This window comes from Coccinella septempunctata, chromosome 8 (assembly GCF_907165205.1).
Source record: "Coccinella septempunctata chromosome 8, icCocSept1.1, whole genome shotgun sequence".
Lineage (NCBI taxonomy): Eukaryota > Metazoa > Arthropoda > Insecta > Coleoptera > Coccinellidae > Coccinella > Coccinella septempunctata.
This window is the reverse complement of record NC_058196.1, coordinates 22,488,810-22,514,736: the sequence shown is the minus strand read 5'-3', so window position 1 is coordinate 22,514,736 and position 25,927 is coordinate 22,488,810. Positions and strand designations below refer to the sequence as shown.

Sequence of the window (25,927 nt, the reverse complement as noted above, 5' to 3'; positions counted from 1 at the left end):
GATTAGGCCTTCGTGCCATACTCTATCAAAAGCTCTCTCGATATCCATCAGAACTAATCCTGTGGCCTGTTGGGTCTGCATTCCTTCGGTGACGTATTCTATGAGCCGTAGTAATTGGAGTTCAGTCGAATGTTCTCGTCGAAATCCAAATTGTTCGGGTGGAATTATCTTCAACATTTCTGTTTCCTCATTCAGCCTTTTAGCGATAACCCTCTCGACGATTTTTCCTAGTGCTGATAGTAGGCTGATTAGTCTATAATTTTGAGGAAATTTCCGTTCCTTTCCAGGCTTGTTGAAAACTATCATTTCTGCAGTTTTCCATCTCTTTGGGTAGTATTCGGTCCTCATCACTCCGTTTGTTATATTCGTCAAGGCTGCTATTCCTTTTCTAGGCAATTTCTTCAACATATAATTCGTTATCCTATCTTCTCCTGGCGCTTTCCTGTTTTTCAATTTCATTATGATCTCTTTGATTTCTGTTGGTGAAGCCGGTTTTGGAATGATTTCGGTTTCCGGTGGTTCCATCATCAGTTCTTCGTTTGCCTCCACTTCTTCTTCTAGATCTTCATTGTCATCATCATTTCTGTAATTTATTCTGGCTTCTCTCTCAATTGAGTCGGCAAGTGCTTCGGCTTTTTCAAGTCTCGTATATACCATTCCGTTTGCTCCATGCAGTGGAGGTATAACTGTCCGTTCTCGTCGTAAGCGTTTTTGCATTTTCCAAGCCGAGTGATCTATTGTATTCAGTTCCCTTAATCTCTGGTGCCATCTGTTATTACGCAGTTCTGTTAAAGCATTTTTCAATATCTGGCTATGCTTATTCAGTTTCTTCTTGTCTTCTTCTCTTTTAGTTGTTCTGTAGATTTTTCTGAGTCTTCTGTTCTTTTTTATAAGTTCCTTTATATCCCTTGGCGTATCTCCATGTGAATGTTTCGGAATTGGTTTCCTTATTCTCTTGGTGCTTTCTTCATAGGCTTCTTTTATTTGATTTTCCAATTTTTCAACTGCTTCATCTAATTCATCCCGGGTGTTTATTTGGGGAATTTCCGTGATTTTCTCCTGAAGTGAATTCTTATATTTCTCCCAGTCTGTGCGATCCTTGGTTTGTGTCTCTTCTTCGTTTCTTGGGCCATGTCCCACTATGAATTCTATGGGATTGTGGTCTGAAGTTCCGTCTTCTATTGTATCAATGCTGATTTCTTCAGTGATGTCTTCCATTACGACAATGTCCAGTACATCGGGTAGTCCATATACTCTTGGTATGTAGGTCGGTATATCAGGTCCTATTACAACTGCATTAAGTTTTTCAGCACAAATCTTCAGTCTTCTCCCGTTGGTATTTTCCATTCTACTATTCTATTCCTGCGATTTGCAGTTAAGATCACCAATTATGATTTTAGGGGGTCTTCCTTCTAGTAGCATTTTTAGATCCTCTTCCAGCATGTCCTTATCCGGTGATTTATAAGTTGAAATAATCTTCACTTGTCCTCGATTAGTATTCACAATAATCGATATTGCTTCTACTTCTTGTCCATTGAATATTTGGTCGAAATGGTGATCCATATTCCTTCTAGCCAGTATAGCAACGCCACCTGTGCTGTTAGGTCTATCAATTCTGTAGATATCGTAATTGGGAAATGCTATCCGAACGTTGGGGTTAAGTCTTGTTTCTTCGATCAATGGGTAGTTTAACGTTCGATCTTAACCACCCTGTGACTTTTAATAGGAGCATCGTATGAAGTCGGAGCTCGTGCAGTTCGAGAAAGAAGAGGCGGAGCACCGTCTACGTCTTCCCAGTACGTCCGAGGAGGATTTGTCGCTGATTGAACATAAGGCCGCGTCTCCGGCGGACAAGGTGTTAGATGTAGTCCGTGCGGTAGAAACGTTGGCCCATCAGGGACCAGTCGAGAATTCTGTTCCTCCGAAATCGCCAGTGAACTCGGCGGAACTAAAGACCACCACTATAGTGATGAGCAAGCACACCCTGGCCCCACAAACTACCACTGTGAGTAGACATGTCTTATTGGGTTGATAAATGGGAAACACACATATCTGAGAGATTCTGTAATGTACAAGTGAAAGACAAACTTGGAAATTTTGAATTTGTTGAAACCTGTTAGAATCACTCTTTTATAAAATACATCTACATCTTTGCACTTTTGTTTCCAGTTATAGAATCGTTTTTCATTGATATTTGATAGAGTTTGCTGTGTTAAATGTCATCTGTCAATAGAAAATGACACACTGCAAAATTTACCTTCATTTGTAGCCATTGATGTAAACAGTGGTAAATTCCATGCATTTTTTTTAAATTCCTCTCAAGATGTGTGTACACAATTGACATTTATGGTGTTTGTTTATGTTCGTGTGAAAGTAGATGAATATTCTTATGTGATGGCTTTTGTCTGATGTGTTCTATGTTTATTTCCGTAATGAACGGCATGTGGAAAATTCAATAGGACAAATGCTATAACCCTATTTTTAATGCTTTCATAGATTTTTGTATAGATAAAAAAATTTCTGCAAATTTATCCTTTTTGTTCCATAAAAAACATTATCTATCCCTGTGTTTGAATGGTTCCTTATCCCCTCTTCACATCAAGAAACAGTTATGAACTCGAGCATGTATGCCGTATATACAGGGTGAGTCAACAGTTCTCGATCGGTCGATAACTGTTGAAAATTTTGGACTATGCGAATGATTCAAACTTTGGCAGAATCGATTTTAATTGGCGCATAAGCTGAAACTATTTTCACCCTATAAAGTCTGAAATAATTTTAGCTTATGCGCAAATTAAAGTCGATTCAATCAAAGATTGGATCATTCTCCTAGCTCAAAATATCTAAGAGTTATCGTCTTATCGAGCACTGATGACTTAACCTGTATAAAAGACTGCTTGACTGTTCGTTCGGAATTTCAATTCTCCGATTTGTCAGATTTGGCTACAGCCCGGTTATTATAAAAATATGGCGATTTCTGAGTCCAGGTATGATTTAAGTCTTCCAATAAAAGCATACGAGAAATTTCATGACATAAAGGGCTTTTGAAGAACTTTCATTCTGTCATTTATTCAGATAATGCCATTAGAGTGCGCTGTATACGTCGAGCTTTTGAAGCAACAAATGCAAATGCAATTATTGTGTATTTTGAATTACTGACTCCGAACTTTTTCATGTTAATTTATCGGCCAATCATCTGCTCTGTTTATTCTCTCATCTGAAAACAAAACTGAAAATGTCATCCATGACAAGATACCAATTTCAAACCAGTAAAAAAGGGTCTTGCAACAATAACCACTTACATGAAGCTTGATGAAACTTCTATATTTATCTTTATATATTTATTTTACTTTTTTCTTATCCTGCTTGAAAATAAAAACAAAGCTGAGTTGATACAGCATCTCATATCTTCAAAGCAGAACGAAGTTGGCCGTGTCAACTAGTATACAATAAAATCGCAGAATCTAATTGAAATTTCTTTCTGTGCTTCAACCCTTTGAGTCTACAAGGAACTGGCTTATCTATATTCGTAATGAACGAGGGGGAAATCTATTTAACCCTCTTCTTCACCGATGAGGTGATTTTGGCATTTTTAGCATGTTACACCGTTCCCAATTTCTTTAATTAAATTAATGAACCCGAAGGAATCTTGCTGTACCAGCATGGATTAGTGTCAAGGCATGGGCATGTTGTTTACCAACAAAAAATCAAATGAAAACGATATTTTTCTCTATTGCAGAGTGTGAAGACGTCTTCACCATAACAAAAACTGTCTAGTGAAATTTTGCTGTAAAATAAATGACTTAAATGATGTTGAGGTTAGTAATTAATGTTGAGTGGATGTGATTTTGCTGCAGATTAATTCAAACTTCACTTTTTCCATGATATTCTTCCGAAAAGTTATTTCCTTCAGCACAACTAACCAAGCCTACAGTCTGAGACGGAACATTTCAAAAGTTCGACTTAGGGGGCTGAAATAGGTGCTACTTTTAAGTCAGGAATATATCGATGTTACTGAGTACTCACAAGAGTTTATTCACGCTGTAATTCTTATACTTCCAAGGTTCATTCTGTTATTCTTCCATTCAATATTATCATAGATAGAAATTTATCACAATTGAATAATGTTGTAATAAAAACTTCAGCGTAACTCATTTTCAGTAGCAGAATCGCAAGATCTTTAACTGTATAGGAAATGAAATAAAATGTGGTGCTCATATTCAGCAGGACATTACTAACAGTTGTAAATAAATAAGTAATAACAATAACAAGCCGTCAGTTTTGATGTCTCGTGTTCAGTGGCTTATATGTTCTAAATAATAGGAATCCAATTGTTACTATTAAATCGAGTAAGTTCATCCATATCAAAAGTACCAAATTTTTATCAGAAGATTGTATAGGTATGACTGCCAATCATAATTTTAGTCGAGGTTATGCATTTTTACGTTCGAACCAATTGAATGATTTTATTAGGGCTCGAAAAATAGCACAAGGGTCTGTTGATTGATGGGCAATCAACATCAATTCCGAAAATGAAATAAAAATAAAAGTTGTGAGTATAAATAAGTGTCACTCATCATACTTTCAAAGAATTAACATGAAAATCGACAATTCTTGTCCTATTTTTCATTGAAGATTAATTTTTGTTGGAAGCTGAAAGCGTAGATTGCAATTAATTTATGTATATTGTTGGGAATTTTAAAGTCCATTCACTTTCATAAAGGTAGTCGGTTGATCTTGAAAATTTGAAATATCACACTGTAGATTACCAAAATGTAAAGTTATGATGATTTTGAAAACATTTTTAGTTTTAAATCAGCGCTATGTTGTCCGTCTTAGTAATAATGTTTTACTCACAAAGTAAATTAACTTCGAGAAATAAAATAGTTCGATAATAAGTGATGAACATAATTAACGTTTATATAAACTGATCAAAGGGAATAATTATATAGTTATTTGCATAGAAGGCAGAAGAGGTCATTGTTTAAATATATTTAATTATTGACCCTAAATATGCAGAAGCTTAAAACGAATTGATGTTGGTTATTCTTCTGGACTAAAATTGTTCTAGTTACAAAATCTTGAGGAAAATTATTCCACGGCCAACCCACTACTTTTATGAAAGTGCATGGACTATAGATGTCTTACAAAATTAAAAACAAAAATTTTCCATCGCCTATCCGAGTCACACTCATTTTCGAATCTATTTGTGGTATTGTAAAGTTTTGAATATAAAAATAATGTCTAAACAAAAAGAAATCATAATATAGCCGCAGCATTCAAAATTTTTTAATGACAAGTGAAAAATGATTCCGAAGATATTTATCTGTTAGAAATATCTGTTTGATGAAATGTTACAAAGGTTTTTTCAAAAAATAGATTTACCCCTCAGTTCATTATAAGATCAATAAACTGACAAGAGGTTCTTTGACATTCAAACAGGGGATATAAAATAGATGGTTTTCCTTCAAACAAGATGTTTTACTATATAGTTTCTGTAGGAGATGACCCAACTGTGTTTTAAATATTTATTTTCATATATAGAGAGGGCAAAAAGCTGCCTTGCCAATTATCCGTTGTCTCAAATTTTATATTGACTGTTACCAGAATAAAACATTGTCTATTTATTTATGTCGATAGGGAGTTTAACAATGTGATTTTCAATGGCAAATATATTTTTGGTATAAACGTGTTCGTCTCATTCCTTTTATGTTTTTGTTTTGTGGTTGTGTTGCGTTTGCGAGCTTCAAGGTGGAAGGTTTGGGAATGAATAAGGTCGAGTAATAACGTCAAATTTTGACAGGAATCACAACCCAACGGCTTTGTGGCTGGGGGGATTGAAGAAGAGGTAACCTCAAAAGAGGAGATTTCAGATGTTAAAAGACACTCCAAACCAATTCCTCCCCCAAAACCTAAACCATACTCCCCCCGCGCTATGTCCATTAATGGGAATCAAATTGAAAGCTCGGAACCTGCCAAATCAGATGAAACTTCAACCAGGACCATCATCAAAGGGTCGGAAAAGATAAGCCAACTAAGTGAAATTACTAAATCGAAATCGATTGACGACCTCATATTACCACCGCCTCCAGATTACTTTTTTTCAAGCGATTCTGATCAGAACGCGTCGAAAGATAGTTTATCCTTTGTTCCTGGTGATGAGGTATGTTTGAAACGGCAGGGCTTCAAAGTTTCCGAAGGTTCTGTCGCTAAGAGTATCGATTCTTTGGATAGACGCGACGTACCAACTTCTCATCAGTACGAGATTAATATTTATAACACGTTGCCGCCAGCTAACCAACAACACATTCCCCAGTTTGCCAGTTATCAATACCCCCAAGGGATTGATTACATGCATCATATTCCGACCTACACTAACAACTTAACGTTTCCGTATAGAAATCCCAATATCGTTGGATTGCCTGAAGATCCGAACATCCGGAGAACTTACGAGAGGAAATTCAGCTCGAATCCATTCATTAATCAGTCGTACAACAGTAACCCTTTCCTATTCGACGAAGATCAATATTATGAACGAGACGCTAATGGCAATTACCAAACAGAAAATTTTTTTAGCGATCCTCCACTAATCTCCTTCACTTCACCATTGAATGACGGTTTCGTCCAAAAGCATGTCGATACCAACATGATGGATCAAAGTAAAACGCCGGAGAAAAATGCTTATAAAGGAAACGGAAGTGACTCACCCCCACCCCTACCGAAAACTGCCCCACCTTTCGAAATAATCGGTAGTTCAAATGCACCAACGAAAATCCCTCCTCCCTTACCAACCAGTCCCCCTCCACTGCATAGAATGAATCAACCAAAATTTCCTCTTAGAAGAAGTGCAATGAAGGGATCTCAGAGCCAGGACCAATTAGAAGTTGTTGAAACGGGGATTAATATCCCAGAAGACCAATCAAAAAAACGCCCTAAATCGTTGATATTCAATAAAAAGTATGACATATTTGAAACCTCAACAAAGGTATGTCGGTACCGTTTTTTACCTGTGTGTGACGTCTTAGATTGTAAAATAATTGTTGCTTTATATAACTCTGTTTTTTCGCAAAACTGTGAGTATTCAGCTACAGTGGCGTAGTTGATAATTACGATGGCAAATTGGCTAGTTCGATTCACACCCATATTCATATCAGCGCGTGATATGTGTCTAAATTATCTCCAATTGTTTTTTTTTTGCTTCAATAACAACCGACCTTTTTCAAGCAGTACCTAAAGGATGGACGTACAAGGACTACAAGAAGTCCGCAGCGTTTATATAAAAAAAGAGGGGTCATAAACAGAAAAATATTCGCGTAAAATTCATTTATATCAGTTGACTCAAATGATATAATAGATTGAAAACCAATATTTACTGATTTTGTGTGTTAGTTTGTTTTTGAATTGTTTCGTTTGATCTCTGATAATTTATTGACTTTCGTCACTCAATACATTGAAGGGTTTTGAATTTAAAACTCTCAATTGTTTCAACAGCCCCCCACTTCTCCGAAAAGCAACACCGCAAAATCATCGGTGAGCGACAGAAAGAAGTTTTTCGAGTCTGCCATGGAAGAAAGCCAAAAACCCAATAAGCCAGGTATGTTATTTCTTTCCTTCATTTCATTTTATGTTTTATTCAATATGTTCCCCTACTAATTTTTCGTTCAACAGTTTTGAAAAAAAGAACTCACCCTATTTGGTAGAGGCAATGCTATAATTCCTTACGTGACATCTATGATAGCCGTAAATGTTTTGTATCGCTCAAAAAAAAAACATTTCAGAGTAGGAATAATAATGAACAGCTCTAGTCTTTGACTTGTACATATATTTTAACAATAGATTCTAGAGAAACACTTTTTTCCTTTGCCATTTCTTTCGATTTGGCCTAGATAAAAAAAAATGCACAATTTAAGTTTGCATAATGAGCTATGCCACCCCTGGAATTGACACTGAAGTTTTTCACAGCATTAATTATAGCATTTTAAACTTCGAATTAGTATTCATAATACAATAAATGAGTTTCTGCAATTTATTTGGCGATTCTTCTCTTGATTTGTATGTCATTTCCGGTAAAAATAACGAATTTAGCTCAGTAAATTTATTATTCATTTATTTCATTTCTTACGGAAGTTACCAGATTCAAATATAACCCATTGAACCTTTCATTTCATATCATCTCCTAACGTTCTTCTTCTTTACTAGGTTAACTAACGTAGAAAACTATAGGCTTGTTCGTAGAGTGATTCACAACGGTTGTGAACTGTACAGAGCAAGCGCAAATGGATTTTCGCTACCCTAAAATGGAATTGCGCTTGCTCTATACAGATCACAACCGTTGTGAACCACTCTACGAACAAGCCTTATAATGGCAACAAATTCTCTTCAGGAATAACCAACCTAAATCTAAGACACTTCACTGTAATGTACTATGTTTTAAGGTTAATCCTCTAGATCTTTTGAACAGCGGTGAATTCAGCCAAAGTGCCCAATTTTTCGAATTTCACAGATATTTTTTAATATCAAATTACTCGAAAACGGCGCATTATACGAGAAAATATAAAGAATTCACTTTCAAAGAGCTGTGTTTATTTTGACCTCATGAATTATATGTTCAATTCAAAGACTCATGCTGACGCACATACAGATATAGGGTCTTTGACTCGTACAAATATTTTTATAGTAGATTATTGAGGTCAAAAGAAACACTTTTTTCCGATTAGGACCTGATAAAAATTTTAATGTCTTTATATTTCATAATGAGCTGTGCCACCTCTGAAGAAACAAAATATCCTTCAGAAAAACAAGCTAAATCTATGACACTATCTGTGGACCTTTTGAACAGAGTTTTATTCAGCCAAAGTACAAAAATTTTTAAATTTCACTGGTACTTATTAATTTTTGAACATCAAATTATTCGAAAACGTCGCATTATACATGAATATATGAAGAATACGTTTATTTTACAAAACGTTCAAATATTCATTAGACGGCGTCTAACTTAGTTTCAAGAGCTAAGTTCTTTGAATTTTTGGTATGTTTATGGTACGTAATGTTCATAATGAGAAAACTGGAAGACGTGGGTGATATCTTGTGTTCGAGATTCATCAAATAAATGAAAAACTATATTCCAAAATTCATTTCATTCGATTAAACCGTTTGTGAGATAGAACTAAAAGTATTTTTTTCAACAGCCTGTATCTTTGAACCGAGCCGAATCGGGAAAAATGATATATGAAGAAAGTGTTTCTTTTGACCTCAAGAATCTACTGTTGAAATATTTTTACGAGTCAAAGACTCACCCTGTATACTGTATACAGTTTTGTTAACTGAGATGATGATTTAAAAGGAAATAGTAAAAAAATTCAAAATTGATATGTTTCAAAAGGTATCAAACATACTCCTTCAAATGTTTGCTCCGAAGAAGCCTCCAAAACTGCTTGAACAACTAACAACGTCTGAAAGCTTTTTTCCTATTTCAGAAAAAGTATTCAGTTACTTGAGCGCTGACGAATTGGAAAAATTGAGAGCCGAGGAGGACAAGCTGATCGCCAGAGATCTGAATAATCTGCACGTCAACTCGGCAGATCACTCAGATAACGACTCTGTGGGATCTTCGAACACGAGGTAGGTGCATCAATCAAGATCCTTTTTTAAAGAACGAATTATCATTCTGATCCTTTTCCAGGCCGTCCAGCGTGATAGGAATAGTCAGGACGGCCAAAGCCGAACGACGTCACAAAGACCAACTCAGAGAGAGTGGTCTTCTGACTGACGAGGATGAGGCAAACCTCTCGCCGGCTGAATCTAGACAGAAGAAGGCGGAGAAGAGGGCCGCGTGGCGAGCGGCGCGATTGAAGTCGCTCGAACAAGACGCCATCCAGGCCCAAATGGTCATCAAATCGATGACCGATATGGTGGACGCCAACGAAGTGGTCACTAATAATTCCGATGGTCACAAAGAAGACGTAAGTGTCTATATTGAGCAAAAAGAAACGTTTTAGTTGTTTTAACCTGTATTTACTAACGAGGGTTGTGAGATTGAGTATGTACCTTTTATTTAGTAATTCATGAAACATTCCGCCGAAGCAAATATTCAAGGTATTTTGTCTTTCGTTTACAGGCGCAGCGTTCGAATTACAGATCAGTCGCTTTCATGTCACCGAAACCATTCTGAACATATCTTTATTCTTTTAATTTTCTGTAAAAACATTAATGTCATTAATATCGTTTTGGGCTGTACACGAATCGAAAAAAACGCACTTATCTTGAATAATGATCACAGTCTATTTATTTCAGCACATTAGGTTGGCAATTGTCGAGAAACATTTATGCCAGTATTTCGAAGAGTAATTTCAGGTTTATATGCATACTGTAAAATTATTCTATTGAATAATTCTGAATTAGTTTATTCAAATCTCAGTGTAATAGCTGATGATTGAAGCAAAGATAACCAATATGAATTCTTATAACGAAGAAAATAAATATAAGCTCAATTGTTGAGGCGGATTTCTGATAATTTCTGTTTTAAGGTTTGCTAAGCCGTCATTGCTTTGCTAATATGAGTTGACACTGTTATTTAATTCAGGTCAGGTGTATTAAATTCTAATTTTGCTCATTGAGATGCACAATTTCAAATGTTTCGCAGCTATCAACAGATTGAAAAAAATTCATCGGTCATTACAAAGATATACTTCGTTCAATAATTTATCTATTATTCAAAGTTTTTCCGAAACTATTGCAGCACCTTATCGCCGTAACTCTTCAGTTTCAATAAAACGTTCATATCATATAGCCGAATTATTATTTTTATCTGTTGAAATTGGATTTATTGAGAATTTTTTTCATTCACTATTATCCAAAAGAGGCCTCGTTCAAAATACAGACTGTTGAAATTTAATAGAAGATTCCTTATATCCTTATATCTCCAATATGGTTACATTGAAATCTTCTAGGAACATTATCTGATTTATCATGATATTTCTGTATATACATATAGGAATATAGGGTGTGTCTTTGACTTGTACATATATTTCAATAGCAGATTTTTGAGGTCAAAAGAACTTTTACATACTTTTATCCTTACCATCTTTTCCTACTTTACCTACTTTTACAATGAGCTATACCACCCCTGAAAACCTCAGACTGACAAGTTCAGGTTCCCAGTCAGAATAACAAGGTAACGAAATCTATGACACTACGCATCTGTATGGTATAGATGGCGCCAGTTAGGTTCATAACTTGAAAGATAAGAGAAGAAGAAGGAGAATGTTTTACGGTTATGTATTACGTATTACGTATACAGGTGTTCCAAATTAACTCGGCACCATTGCCAACTCCGTTATTATTGATGCTGCGAATTCGGTTAAATGGACAAACTAGTAGCATTTTCAATAGTCTTCTCGATGCCGAAAACAAACAAAAATGGACAGTTGCGTTTTCAAAATATTTCATAAAATGATATTTTTTTAAATGGAACACTTTTATCATGCATTTCGATTCGTTATCACATTCTCAACAACAAAGTTCGTATCACCTTTCTTCCTAAAGTTGAAAACAAGCGACTGAAAATATTTATTTCATTCACTAGTACAAAAAATTTCTTTATTTTGGCGAATAAAACCTCATGATTGCCCAAATACTCAAAGCAATATTGTCCTTCGTATAAATACCAAAATTGGGTGTTTAGACAATCATGAAATTTTATTCGCCAAAACAAAGGAATTTTTTGTAGTGGTATGAAATGAATAATTCCACATAAGTCGCTATTTTCAACTTTAGGAAGAAATGTGATATGAGCTTTGTTTTAAAAAATGTTATTACGAATCGAAATGCATGATAAAATATAGGGTGTTTCATTTAAAAAAATTTAATTTTATGAAATATTTTGAAAATGCGACTGTCAATTTTGTTTTTATTTTTGGCATTGAGAGGGCCATTAAAAATGATACTAGTTTGCCCATTTAACCTAATTCGTAGCATTAATAATAACGGAGTTTGCAATAATAATGCCGACTTCATTTGGAACATCCTGTATACCTACCCTGTTCAAGAATTATTAAAATCTCGGGCGGCTATTGAAAAACGAAAATATATTAATATATTGTAGTAATGAACCATTCAGTAATATTTTCAGTTGCGGAATTCAAATATTTGGAATAAACCCTGACCAAAGACCTATGACGTGTATGACAGAAGATATTTTGAATTTTGTACTGTAATCGAACAAATTGAGAAAATAATTATATAAATTCCTGAATTAATTTGCTTTGATTTGAGTATTTCTTCAGTTTAAACACTTTTCCAGTTAATATTCATATTTTCTCCTAATATAATTTGAATTACAGAAATTTTTACTCTTTTCTTGTAATATTAAGCTACGTCTGGACTTCAAAGTCCACTCCTTTGAATGGAGTATACTCGGTTCAAAAATTATTGACATCCAAGCAAGCCTTGGAAATCTAGACGCAGCTCAATATCTGGTAACAAAAGGTAGCTTCTGATGCTGTATAAACTCACAGCTAATTTTTCGAAAATCAAAGTATTCTTCCATTTTTTCTTTCAGTCTTTGTAAAAATTCTTAAGAACGTTGCCAATACTTAAATTAACATGTTATTGTTAGTGATATCATTATTCCGGAGAGTTATCTCGCCAAAAACATTTTTCTACAGCCTATCTGCTATTGAAATATATGTAGAAGTCAACTACTCACCCATGGGTAGTATGTAAGCTTTTATCCATTTAAGGTGAAGCTTGTTATAATGAGTTTAGAGGAGAACTGTTGGTTCACCCGTACATATGTGAGGCCAGTTTGATTCCAACTCGGCTTAGCGGATCGCCTTCGAAAAAATTTGAAAAACCATTCGCTATAATTAACAGAATAAATCACACAAATATCCTAGCAAGCGTCGATCGCCAGATATTTGCTGAGGCACTTTTATTACTGACTTTCCTCCATTTTATGTAACTAACCGCATTCATTAACTAACTCCGTACTGGACCTTGCACATGTCCAGGCCTCCAATGGTCCTTCCACTAACACCAATGGCATCGTTGCATGCAATGTCAAGTTGAAGCCATCAAGTGCGGATTTCCCAAAGCTTGCTGTACGAAGCAAAGCGGAGCGGGACCTGGTGGTCAGGGAGAGCGAAAAAGTGCTGGACGAGCGGGTGATCCAGAAAACCGAGGAATTCGTCGATGAAACGACGGGAGAGACGAGAGTTAGGACTGTTGAATATGTGGAAAAACTTATCGAGAAAGAGGTATAGATTGGATTGATTGACCCATTCAGCATGACATGTTTTGCACTATGGTTAGTCTCTTTTAACACGTTTCTATGTAGTCTAGGGGTTTTTTATGGCAAGAAGAAGTGCGGTATGAGTATTTCATAACATCTTTTTCAAGATTCAGACATGTTTGCATCATGAATTGGTCCAAATTTGTACACTGCCAAAAAATTGAAGTGGACATTCGACAGTAAACTTATTGTTTCAGTATTGCTGTACATATCTTGATTTCAAGGTCTTTCTAACAGAAGGAACCTCTTTAAGCCTGCAGACTTCATCATGTGAAATCTTTGATGAGTTCATTCCTCTAGTACGTTGTCGCTCTAAAGCAGTTTTGCTCACTTCAACCATTTCAGGTTAACCATATGTAGACAACTAACTTAATACATCCGTACCTATACAAAATCGTTTTTTATTTCAATTTATATTTTCTTACATGTACACAAATATTATCCACTTCAATTTTTGAGCACGCGGTGGATTTTTAAGACCATTATAACATTTCTTCGTGTCATAAAGACTGACAAATAATTGGCTTTATATCTAATGTCTATTGAATGGATTACTTTCAATTTTGTTTAATGTATATAACTTTGAATTCCTTCCAAGTGGTTTCGATCATCTTTGGAATCAAAAAGAGTTTATCTGTCTGTTTTTTTAATTATTACAACTTTGAGCTTTCTCTTGTGCAGCTTTCTTTTGAGTGGATAACTTCACTAATACGATAAAACTACTGCACATTCTTTTTTCGACCTTTTTTTTGCATGCTTTCAAAGGCATTTTGAATAAGTACAATTATCTTTCAGCTTAATATTCGCAAAAGATTCGAAACCTATGTAACTATGTATTTCCTTATTCAGATTTTTCACGAAATGTAACAATTAAAACAAAGAGTTATTGTATATTTATTTTGTACATGATGTTATGGTACTGTTTTGTAATTCCAAGCGATTTTTCTCATACAGGTTGAAACTGTCAGGGAAAAAATTATTTCTTTGGAATTGACAAAACCTTCTGACCTAGAATTGGACCTTACATATAATGGTAATAATAATAACAATATCAAAGAAGAAAATGATAATGACGTAGATGATGACACTGTTTCCGAGCCACCAACTCCCACCAATACTGAAGAAAGAACACTTGACGAAAATACAACAAACGCAAACAAAAAAAAGAAGAGAAAAAGATCAAAGAAAGGGAAACAACACTGAAAGGTACTGTAAAGTTCAGTATGTGAGAATTCCATGTTACTTTTCGAAATGGTGTTAAGATTCTTATGGTGGATGGGTTTTATTGATAATTTTATGATGAATATCATCATTGTATTCCTGTACAGAGTATTTACATAATTCATGTATTTTTTAAATAAATCTGTAATTAGTTGTAGTTAATAAGGTCCAAAGCTTTTTCATTTATAATCGAGAAATTTATATTTTATATAAAATTGTTCATATTATAAGGTGGTTTATACTATTTATTTTATACGATAACAGACAATATAAAAATGCTTTGGAGAGAGACTTAAATTTTAATATATAAATACAATCGTCTTCTCGTTTTATTCCTTCTTATTTCTTCGGTGCTATGATTCCTTCCAGTTGAGTCTGAAAATTGAACAGAATAAGGTAAGATTAACAAAATTAATTCAGACATCATCGGATGATTCGAATCAACCAATGATACCATGCGAATAGAACTAGCCAACCGCCATCACTCAGAGTATCAACAGAAATACCATTCCATCTAAGAAGAGTATATGCGGTATTATTTGACCCCGTCAGAACAACGTTACTCTCACCAAGATGAAAAAAGGACCTAATTGAATGCTAGTGGAGGATTGGAAGACAACGCCATCTGACAGGTAACGAGGTCTAAGGGTAAGTTATGTTGATATCGTTCTGAAGGTTGATTGAACTGAGAATAATACTTCCTTATTTCACAGGGAAACCATATTTCTTTTATCGAAATATTCTACTGTTAAAAACCAATTGAATTTGTCAACCAGATCACTAAAATGAACGAATTGATCATCTCGATAGTTCTTTGAGGTTAAGATCGATTGACATTGTATTCGTGTCAAGTGAAAATTGTCATTTTACAAGAAGACGATATGGGTCAAACACAAACCTTCAACTGCATGTTCGTCTTCTTCAAGAACGCTATCTCCTCCGTGTGTTTCCTCTCTTCGGCCATCCTTGTTTCGGCAGCCCGTCTGTCGGCCTGCTCCGCCCTCTGTTTCAGCTCGACGATCTGGTGTTCCAGCTCCAGTTTCTCGTTTTTCAGTTGCTCTACCTGCGCCTCCAGATCGGATTTTCCCTGTTCGGCTTGGAGCGCTTTGCGCATGCCGAATGCGATGCTGCTGCAATAGAGGGCTTGGTACGCCTCTATGGTCATGCGCATCTCGTCCCTCACCCGCAACAGGAGGAGACCTCTCTCGGCGCAATTTATCGTCACTTGTCGAATTATTTCGTCGAAGCATTGGGTGTATAGCTCCCTACGAACTGGACAGATGCCCGTTTCTCTGGCCTGCGCGAAAGTATTTTTTTTAATATCATACATCGAAAGATATTGGTTATGCAGTTCAGAATCATAGGAGGTATAGAAAGGGGACGCAATAGAGTTCTGCCAACTCGGTTGTTGTCACATGCTATGTAACACAAGCGCGCATTGACGTAGCTATTTTAAAATAAGGCTATGTGCACTTCTCTTTCACTAATTTGACCAACTTGTGAAAACCTCTTCCAGTGACTAATTCATTAGATAAACGACATTTTGGCACAAAAGAAGATGGAATCAATTAAATAATCGTCAAGACTGAACGGCTGCATCGAGCTCCATGGACAGTCTCTGAAACCAACCTCAAGAATATCCAGTTTTCGAGAAAACATCAAATAGGCAATAATATTTCATAAAGACTTGCAGGACAAATTAAAGTATTGTCCTCATTCCTGACAAGTTTTTTATTATATTATTGGACGAAAACCAAACTGGATATATTTATTGTTATATCCTCCAAATATGGTACCTAGAGATTTTGGTGGAGTTCATCTCTCAACGAACTGAACTGATGCAACAAAATGCGTGACTGCATACCTGTCTCTGCTGTAACCTCATATCTAATTGTTCTTGTAAATTGACTACTTCTAATCTTGTGGCAGGGTTTGTGGAAACCTGTTGCCTCCACATTTGTCCGTCTTCTTCCCATTCTAAAGGTGGTAAAATTGTGTTCAGTATCTCTTCCGTTTCTCTTTTGGCATCCGTTCCAGCTGATACTGCTTTACCCTTAGTTGGTGATTCGTCCCGACCTTTTTCCTGCAATCCTAGAAGTTAACACCACACAGAGAACAAAATTTAATTTCGATTTTAAACGGGAAAAACCGTTTTAGTACATTTTAAAAATTTCTCACTTTTTTGCGTTCTTCATGTTTGGTTACCAACGTAGGGTTTTCATATTTCACTAAAGTGTTACTTGATGGAATTATTCTTTCGGCCATTTGTGGAGTTGTGACATTAAATAATCAAAAATGATTTGCTCACTCATAAATGACATCAGAAAGTTACTATGGAGACAAAGTTTTGTCAATATTATTGTTGGGAAGAATGTAGGTATTTGTTAAAAAATAGATAAGTCTTTTCGAGCTCTTTATTAACATCAAATACGTAGAAGTAGACGACTAAGTTTAAATGCGTTAAATTTTTAACTGTTGATGTATTATATGAAAATTGCCAAAAGGATTGTTTGAATAGAAATTGTGTACGCCACTGATTCTTCGTTTGGTAATGCATATTGAATACTTAAATACCACAGCCTCCTAAACTACGGCTGTGATAGTAGTATGAAATTTTTCATAGTATCGTTCTTTTAACTAATTAACAGAACGATTGTTTGAAAAAAATCAATATACGTCACTAATTTTTTGTTTTGTTTGGGGGATTTAGAAGGAAAATTGACTTGATCCTCGTTTTCTTTGTCAGGTGTCGCTACTGACATCGAATAAACAATTCATTCCACGAGGTGTGAGTCATGTTGCTCTGACGAGGTCAAATAAGACCAAAACCATGGGCTACTGTTCAGCAAAGATAACTCTGTAATATTTGCTGTTCAGTTCATTTCATATTCCGAGTGGAGATGGCTAGCTAGTTCGATTCATAAATTAGCATTTGTTGAGTTTTATACTGAGGGATGTTATGTATCTGAACTAATTTCGTTAAAAAAGTTCAAAAATTTTTTCAATAAAATTCGAAAATGCTAACAGGAAATGATTAAACATAATGAATTAAACAAGTTTACAGGTTTTTATACTTTTATTGAATGTTCTATTGTACCATATTTTTCAGTTCAACATTGAATTTAACAACATATGAAAAGTAAAAGATTTCAAAAGTCTTGAAAATGAAAAAACAATGCATCATTTCTGTCCAGTAGTGCTTCTATTCTTTTTGCATCCATTTCTTCATAGTGGAAAATTTGGAGGGGGACTATTTTTATCAGTATCCTTGAAATTTAATTTTTTACATATCATTTAATATAAAAATAATACTCTAGTGCTGAAAGAATACTAACAAAATATAAGAAATTTGTAAAATTAAGTCATTACTCGTCAAGACTTGGTATATTATTACTTTTAATATACATTGGGTGCCACCAATTGAGAATTGAAATATTTGATACAGGATCTAATACAATAGTATTTCCATTCATAAGATTACCTCTTGTTGTAAAATTATCGAGCGCATTTCCAAAAACAAGTTGCAACCGGTTATTACAGAATCCTTTAGATAGTGAAACTGAAACATGTTTCAAAGTTTGACCAAGGATAGGCGGAAAGCAGATTTGTTCATTTGATATTGCAAGAAGTATACAGTGATCTTCCTCTGGATTTGCATTGATGTCATTCAGCAAATCAATAAGAGACTCTTCCTTTGTTTTGTTAGTTTCAAATGATATCGCAGTGTTCCTCTTGAATTTAAAGTAATAGCATAAGAATTGAATCCCATTTTTGCCCTCAGTTTTCGACATTACTCCTACACAGGTCATTCCTAACAAAACATCTGGATGCGTTATTCCTAAAAGGGCTTGTCTTGTTCTTTTGACAAGAGGCGGATACATAAGATACAATGCTCTTATTACAGCTGTTCTAAGACCATAATGCCTCAATACACATTCTGGTTGGAAATCTAGTGTTAAGCATTCCTTATTATAATATCTCTTGTAGAGGCATTTCCAGAACAGCGCACTTTGTACAACAGCATAGGAAGCTTTACATATTGCTGCAAATCTCCCAACATCTTCTGGTCTTATATGATTGGATATCAAAAACCATATATCGACTGGGTAATTCACACCAGTCTCCTCATCTTTCTTCTCGTTTTTAGGTTTCCCCTTTTTCTTGCATTGTGGAGATTTTTTATCAGTTTCCTCATCTTCATCATCGCTATACCAGTGTTCCTTTATTTCTAATTCGTTTTTGACCACGTTTGTTATGCTGACTTCAGATTTCTTAGGTCGATTAGTTGTTTGTGGTGAATTGGCGAAATCATAAATTGTGACATCTGCAAAACATAAAAAGGATGAACTTTCACCCTTGACAATTCAGATAAGAAAAAGCTTAAAATGATATCTACCTTTAGATCCTTTGATTTTTTTGCCAACCTTAACTTGTTTTGCCATTGGGAAATAATCACAATTCAATACTGTTTCATAAGAAGTTTGTTCTGAATTGATCTACAGACAAGCTAGAAAATGACAAACACATATCTTCAAATATGAAACCATTCCAAATATTTACCTCTGCCTCCCAAGTCCCAACATCTCTATCTCTATCTTTATCTTTGAGTTAGGTTAGGTTAGTTTTCTTTGAGGTTATGTACCACTACCACAGAACATAATCTTTGGTTTTCACATTGAACTCTATGGGAAACCATAGAGTTCAATGGATTTTCACCACAGAAAACAAATAATTTCACATAGCCTTTTATTAGTCTATGGGTTTTCAATTCGAAAGATAACTGTAATTCTGTGGGCGAGTATGGATAGGAACAGAGCTAATGATGCCGCTCTCTTGTAAAAAAATTGTGATAGAATTGCCTGTATATGGAATATCTGGGCTCACCAGGCCTAATTAGACAATGGGTCTAAAATACTATTAAAAATTCCCAAATTGAGGGAAGAAACAAATGGTCTTTGTAAGACATTGGTATATGGAGGGTAGAGATTTTGAACGAAGAAAGTTGTTGGAAAGCGCCGAGAAAATACCGCCATAGGTCATCATATACATCAGCCCTACTAACTTTGTATGTGCAGATGCAGGTACTGGTTGTCGAGGGCAGAAAAAGAGCTCAATAGCAAAAACAGCCAAACTAAATGTTTTTCGTCAAAACTGAGCTAAGATTTGGAATCAGAGATCTCGAAATATCCAGAAAACATGTACGACACTTCAATATCTAAAAGTTGGATTTTCGATTTCGATCGAAAAAAACGCAAGGTTATACATCATGAAAAATTTTCGGCGAAAATACTTTTTTCTTCGTATCGTTTTGAAATTCAGAATATAGATTGATTAGAGTCTGCTCTATCAGAAACTGCAATCCGTTCTTCTTCAAGTGACTTATTTTTCGTTTTATGCCCTTTTGAAGGTCGGGATTTTTGGTAGGCCATAGCGGCTGAAATTATTTTTTTCGTCAAAACTGAGCTCAGACATGAAAAGAACATAACCGAAAGAATGCATTCATGAAATATTTTTATCAATTCTGATATGAAATCGTATGATTAATTGTGAAATTTTGTTTCACAGGAGCCAATCAAGTTGATGCTGTTGATGGAAATTCGATAGTGCTGCCCGATTATGAAGAAAGAAACTATCCACAAGAACTCATTCAGTTATAGAACTCTTTCTTCTATTTCATATAAGTTTATGTATATGCATTGCTATTTATGTGAGAAGTTGTTTTTTACTTATTTATTCTACTAGTTCTTCACTTATCTATGATAAAAACTGTATAATTTCACGAAATAAAGAAAGATATTGAAAAAACGAACGTTTTATTCTCAAAAATTACCCCAGCAATGACTACAGTTCGAAAAACGAACGTGTCTAGAGTAAAATACAGACGCCCTGAAAATTCAGAAATAGGCAACACATAATACACAATAATGTATGTTTGGTTGCCTACCGCATGGATCAGGCGCTGCTCCGTATACCTCCTCGCTCTCCTGTGATCCTTATACAAAATCCAAATTTTCTAAGATTTGTACCTCGAGAATTACACAAAAATCGAATTTTGTATCAGGATCACATGAGAGCGAGGAGGTATCCGGAGTATCAGGAGGCCCCTTAAAAATTCGGAAATAGGCAACACACAATACACCATGCGTGTATGCTTGATTGCCTACCACGCGGATCAGGCGCTGCTCCGGATACCTCCTCGCTCTCCTGTGATCCTAATACAATATCCAAGTTTTCGGAGATTCATGACCCAAAAATTATACAAAATTCGGATTTTGTATTAGGATCACAGGAGAGCGAGGAGGTATCCGGAGCAGCGCCTGATCCGTGTTGTAGGCAACCAAGCATACACGCATGGTGTATTGTGTGTTGCCTATTTCCGAATTTTTAAGGGGCCTCCTGATACTCCGGATACCTCCTCGCTCTCATGTGATCCTGATACAAAATTCGATTTTTGTGCAATTCTTGAGGTACAAATCTTAGAAAATTTGGATTTCGTATTAGGATCACAGGAGAGCGAGGAGGTATACGGAGCAGCGCCTGATCCATGCGGTAGGCAACCGAACATACATTATTGTGTATTATGTGTTGCCTATTTCTGAATTTTCAGGGCGTCTCTATTTTACTCTAGACACGTTCGTTTTTCGAACTGTAGTCATTGCTGGGGTAATTTTTGAGAATAAAACGTCCGTTTTTTCAATATCTTTCTTTATTTCGTGAAATTATACAGTTTTTATCATGGATAAGTGAAGAACTAGTAGAACAAATAAGTAAAAAACAACTTCTCACATAAATAGCAATGCATATACATAAATTTATATGAAATGGATAGTTTCTCTCTTCATAATCGGGCAGCACTATCGAATTTCCATCAACAGCATCAACTTGATGGTATGGCATAATAAAAAACTTTTGAATCCATTATTCTTCACCTACTGCTGTGAATTACTCACAGGGTTAATTTGAAAGTTGTCGACTGTATACTTACCCAGTGCCTTGTACTAAATCAGTAAAGGATTGTGGATTAAGTTTTTTTCTGATTCCCTTTTTTGAACCCAAATTATCAGAATTATTTCACCTTTAATCATCGATCGAAAGCTACCCACAATTCGAGTATTTCAACCCTAGTAATTCAATTGCTGCAATTGGATTTTTATTGCAATATCGATCGATAAAATCTGAAACTAGTAGCACTGGACACTATTATAAGATCAGATAAAAATTTGAAAATTACAGACATTTGGACAAAAGGTAAAGAAAGCGCGAAAAATAGATCGTTGACTTGGTTAATGAATACATGTCAAGAAAAAAGACTTAAGACCTTGTAAATTTTAATTGTTTTTCAGGATATGTATAAATAAAACAAAAATTAGTAAGTAGTTCACAAAAAAAAACAAAATGTTATGTTACAGATCGCATCAAACTTTTATATATAGATTAATGGACAGAATTCTCTAAATATTTGCAGATCTAATACTCGGAAACGTAGTCGCTCGAATTGAATTTCAACAACAAATTCGTAAGAATAATAATAAAATATGGCAACCTTCAGAATCGGACTAACTAAGCCCAAATAAGACGATACGACTGGTTAGGTCGATAGAAGCATTATAAAAGAAACCTAAGAGCCAAAAGTTTTCTCTAGATAAAATCAGGAAAAGCTCGCGAAGTTTCGTCTCTATCTACATCCTCAGGGACAAGAAGTCACATGACAAAAAATCCAACACCGTCTAACCCCCCAGGAAGTCCTGTAGCAAAAGCCGCTTAAGAAAATCATGACGAGCTAGCTAGGTGATAATTTTTTGTCCTGTTCTAACTTGAACCGAGGATCATGGATGTGAAAAATGCGAGGCATTTTCATTCAATAAAAGCATCAAGATAACATCGAACATGAAGAGGTAACAATGTCGGAATGTCGCTCTCAGATTCCATCGACTATAGGCATTATAAACCTTTTTTTGCGAAATTGTTGAACCACTGGAAAAATACATCTAACGGTATATAACTATAAAATTAATGGTGGAAAATTCATTTATCTACCTATGTATAAGGAGGATGTCTTTATGAGGGATTTTTGAAAATTTTATACGGTATAATTGGAACAATTCTAGGTCGTCTCATGAAAATGATCAATTCTCAATTGCATATCGATAAAATCACTAAAGACACCCTCTGACAGAACATCAATCAGTCTGCTAATCGAAAAACTGATTTTGCGGTGATTCAGTACATACTTAGCCTATTATAACGTATGTATAATATTTACTCATAATATATATATATATAAACCTCTCTTTTAAATATTTTATATTACTCAGTCTGTATATGTAATTATGTACACTTCGATCAACCAGAGGCACAGCATTTTATACAAAAGAACTGGACTAATAGCCTTCCGACATAGAAGACAGACTGCTCCTGGTGGAGCCCATATTGTTAAATCTAGATTCTTGACTGTTCTCGGTGAAATCATGCGGGTAGCTAATGGGACCCACTGGACCGAACACCCGTTCTTGCTCTTCCATTTGTTGACTGAACGTCTCCTCCAATTTCTGAAACAAATGGAGCATGTAGCATCGGAAATATCGGTTAAATGAGGAATTCGATGATGTTGAAACGGACATAACCAACTGACCTCACATTTATTTTTCAGCTATAAAAAAATGGTGGCAGTTTTTGTTCCTCGAAACGAGAGAGTTATGATTTTCGCCACATTGCTAATTTTAGAAGAAAATGTATCGAACCGAGATTGGGTTGGACTCATTGATGAAGAATTCTTGACCAAATTCAATTCTGTTAGAAATTCGGTCGGCTTCTAGGTAAGCTAAGTGGAAGCGTTGACACTAACAACGAAAAAAATACTAGTATATTTCTCGTCATTTTCTGCATGTATAGACATTCAACCCAAGTGACCACTATCGTGATATGACACCATGTTAAATTTGTAATTTGTCACTTGCATTTTGTTCTGCGTGGATTGCATGAATCTGTAAATGATGTTAGTATACAGGGTGAGTCTTTGACTAGTACAAATATTTCAACAGTAGATTCTTGAGGTCGAAAGAAACACTTTTTTCTTTACCATTTTTTCCGAATCGGTTCTTTTCAAAAGATACAGGATGTTGAAAAACCATAAAAAAATGTTATTTTTAGTTTTATCTCACAACGGTTTTAACGAATGGGATGAACTTCGGAATATAGTTTTTTATTTATTTGATGAATCTTTTTCGAGCACAAGATATCACCCACGTCTTCCAGTTTTCTCATTATGACCACTACGTACTATAGAAATACCAAAAATTTAAAGAACCCAACTCTTGAAACTAAGTTGTACTCAATCTAATGAATATTTGAACGTTTTGTAAGATCAAAGTACATTTTCTAGTAATTTGATGTTAATTAACACGTTGACGGACAGTAGAAACAAGTGAAATTCGAAAATTGACAATATATGTTTTTGTAATTTTTAGAATATTAGAAGTATAGTTTTACTCTTTCTGCTTAAATGACTTGACGGCTATAGACGCAACTGTCCGTCAACGTGTTAAAAAGTATCAGTGAAATTTGAAAAATTGGGTACTTTGGCTGAATACAACTCTGTTTTCATAATGAGCAGTGCCACCCCTGGAACAACAAAATAACCTTCAGAATAACTAGCTAAATATGTGACACTACACATCTATGAATCTTTCAGAAATAGTTGCATTCGGTCAAAGTAACCAATTTTTTGAATTTCACAGCTATATCTGTGGCACTTCACATGGTGGGATCTTAATGGCTATATACAGGGTGTATTTGATAGTGAGGTTTTTTTTTTCAACAAATTTAATGATCATCTGCAACTTAACTGCTCGTCAAGACTTCAATCAAACCGATATCGACGTTTTCCGAATATGCATATTTTCCCAATCATCTTGATCTTTTTTCAATTACATAAACTTATAGCGATTATAAAAACTTCTTCTGGTTCATCCCTGAAGCAAGTTTTTATCAAGTATAATTGCCGAGTTGCCGAGTTGCCGAATTGGAAAAAAATAGTAAAGTAAAAAGTGTTCTTCTGACCTAAGGACTCGTCTCTTAAAATATATGTAAAAGTCGAAGACTTATTATAATTTTTAACAATACCACAATAACTTGGCATGAACTACTGTTCATGCTCTGGTCAAATGCATGAGAACATACGCCGGGAATTTAATTCACACAAAATTTTACCCCCAAGTTAATTTTTGGAGAAATTTTGAGCGCTGAATCATAAGGGATTGTGTGAGCTCAGTTGGTTAAAATGAGAGATAACAATGAAATAAATACAATTATTTACAAACCTGATAAATTAGAGGTCTTGGACGTAAAAAAAAAGAGGTTCAATCATGGGCATAAACCAGATAGTCTTAATCATACCCGTACCAGAATATTTCAAGGAAGACATGGCTTCATCTTTATCATATCACTCATAAGATCACTTCTCATATTGCTACAGACATTTGAGATCATTTTGATTTATCATTTTAATCCCAATGCTTGTTTCTCAAGTTAATTAAAAAAAAACGAAGATTCAATGCGGAAAAAATCATCCAAATCATTGAAAAATTTATTACCAATTTCTTTCTATATCTTACAAATTCCAAAGCATGAGTTAAAACTACGGAGATATGTGTTCTATTAAAAAATTTCAGCTTCTACAATACAACCGGAAAAAAGGGGTTTCAATTAAGACTATCGGAAACAAAAAATATGGGGGCCACAACAACAAAACTTTGACAACACATTTGTAACAGATACTCATGATGGAAACAGACCAAGGACCTTCGCATAAATACAAGATGGAAGATGGTAACGATGACGATTCGAATCAAAACGACCCCTGACGGCTACACGAGGAACCTAGTCGGCTCCAATCGGCCGCCGACGGTCGGGCCGATTTGAAGTGAATCGAAAAAATAATTAAGTAGCATGCTGGCCTCAGGTCGCATGAATATCTGTTGTTCCCAAAGAAGCGGATGGATCTGGGTGGGAAGGAGAGGGAACGCAAACAACAACAACAACAAAAATCGGGAAACTATACAGAGGAATCGAAGGGTACCGAGGCGATCGACTGCGAGGACTGCAGGAAGGAGCTGTTCCTGTCGGGCATGACGCTCGTGCTCCAGGTCCGCTGATGGCCCCAGCCGGGCTGGTGGTTGTGGGAATGGGAGGGGGTGGAGGGGGCGGAGCACGGGGGCAGGTTGTCGGTGGAACTGTCCGATGCGCCAAGCATGTCGCTTAGGTAGATCCTCGGCAAGAACATCGTATATTTGCACTTATCGACTTCTCGAAGTACCGCCTCTTCGACTTTCTACAAGAAGGCATGCAGTGTTAACAAGTTAGTGTATTTACTGGAGGGGGGGGATTATGTTGATGAAGTTATGACAGTGATTTGCG

The 25,927-nt window shown here is 35.4% G+C and overlaps 4 protein-coding genes across 13 annotated transcripts in view; 1 reads left to right on the top strand and 3 right to left on the bottom strand.

Moving 5' to 3' along the window:
- Nucleotides 1-14,833, top strand: part of LOC123319325 (protein lap4-like) — a 123,880-nt gene extending 109,047 nt beyond the window's left edge. For 2 of the 9 annotated variants that reach the window (XM_044906229.1, XM_044906230.1), the window contains 2 exons: nucleotides 1,727-2,005; nucleotides 5,804-7,223. In XM_044906229.1, the coding sequence (XP_044762164.1) occupies nucleotides 1,727-2,005; nucleotides 5,804-7,099 (1,575 nt within the window). In that variant the 3' untranslated portion in view covers nucleotides 7,100-7,223. Of the gene's footprint in view, nucleotides 1-1,726; nucleotides 2,006-5,803; nucleotides 7,227-7,491; nucleotides 7,595-9,476; nucleotides 9,622-9,682; nucleotides 9,963-10,117; nucleotides 10,272-13,010; nucleotides 13,307-14,245 lie in introns of those variants that run through there. The other 7 variants (XM_044906233.1, XM_044906231.1, XM_044906234.1 and 4 more) reach the window with 7 other exon arrangements.
- LOC123319327 (33 kDa inner dynein arm light chain, axonemal) lies at nucleotides 14,572-16,844 on the bottom strand. The gene is made up of 4 exons (XM_044906237.1): nucleotides 16,691-16,844; nucleotides 16,377-16,595; nucleotides 15,411-15,809; nucleotides 14,572-14,887 (listed from the first exon to the last, which is right to left on the bottom strand). The coding sequence occupies exons 1-4, from the start codon at nucleotides 16,775-16,777 to the stop codon at nucleotides 14,852-14,854; spliced, it is 741 nt and encodes a 246-aa protein (XP_044762172.1). The 5' UTR covers nucleotides 16,778-16,844; the 3' UTR covers nucleotides 14,572-14,851.
- Nucleotides 16,845-17,569: 725 nt separating this feature from the next.
- LOC123318634 (transmembrane protein 183) lies at nucleotides 17,570-19,114 on the bottom strand. The gene is made up of 2 exons (XM_044905307.1): nucleotides 18,909-19,114; nucleotides 17,570-18,836 (listed from the first exon to the last, which is right to left on the bottom strand). The coding sequence occupies exons 1-2, from the start codon at nucleotides 18,952-18,954 to the stop codon at nucleotides 17,878-17,880; spliced, it is 1,005 nt and encodes a 334-aa protein (XP_044761242.1). The 5' UTR covers nucleotides 18,955-19,114; the 3' UTR covers nucleotides 17,570-17,877.
- Nucleotides 19,115-21,827: 2,713 nt separating this feature from the next.
- Nucleotides 21,828-25,927, bottom strand: part of LOC123319526 (serine/threonine-protein kinase 10) — a 46,915-nt gene continuing 42,815 nt past the window's right edge. The window contains exon 13 of one of the 2 annotated variants that reach the window (XM_044906556.1): nucleotides 21,828-23,061. In XM_044906556.1, coding sequence (XP_044762491.1) covers nucleotides 22,894-23,061 — 168 coding nt within the window. In that variant the 3' untranslated portion in view covers nucleotides 21,828-22,893. Of the gene's footprint in view, nucleotides 23,062-25,083; nucleotides 25,842-25,927 lie in introns of those variants that run through there. The other variant, XM_044906555.1, reaches the window with a different exon arrangement.

Bases quoted from the DNA above. Each gene is read 5' to 3' on its own strand.
- LOC123319327 (XM_044906237.1), bottom strand. From the start codon at position 16,777: ATGGCCGAAAGAATAATTCCATCAAGTAACACTTTAGTGAAATATGAA. The intron at 16,596-16,690 runs GTGAGAAATTTT...CTAGGATTGCAG, and splicing joins AACATGAAGAACGCAAAAAA to GAAAAAGGTCGGGACGAATC. The intron at 15,810-16,376 runs GTATGCAGTCAC...ACTTTCGCGCAG, and splicing joins TGAGGTTACAGCAGAGACAG to GCCAGAGAAACGGGCATCTG.
- LOC123318634 (XM_044905307.1), bottom strand. From the start codon at position 18,954: ATGGCAAAACAAGTTAAGGTTGGCAAAAAAATCAAAGGATCTAAAG. The intron at 18,837-18,908 runs GTAGATATCATT...TATGTTTTGCAG, and splicing joins AAAAATCAAAGGATCTAAAG to ATGTCACAATTTATGATTTC.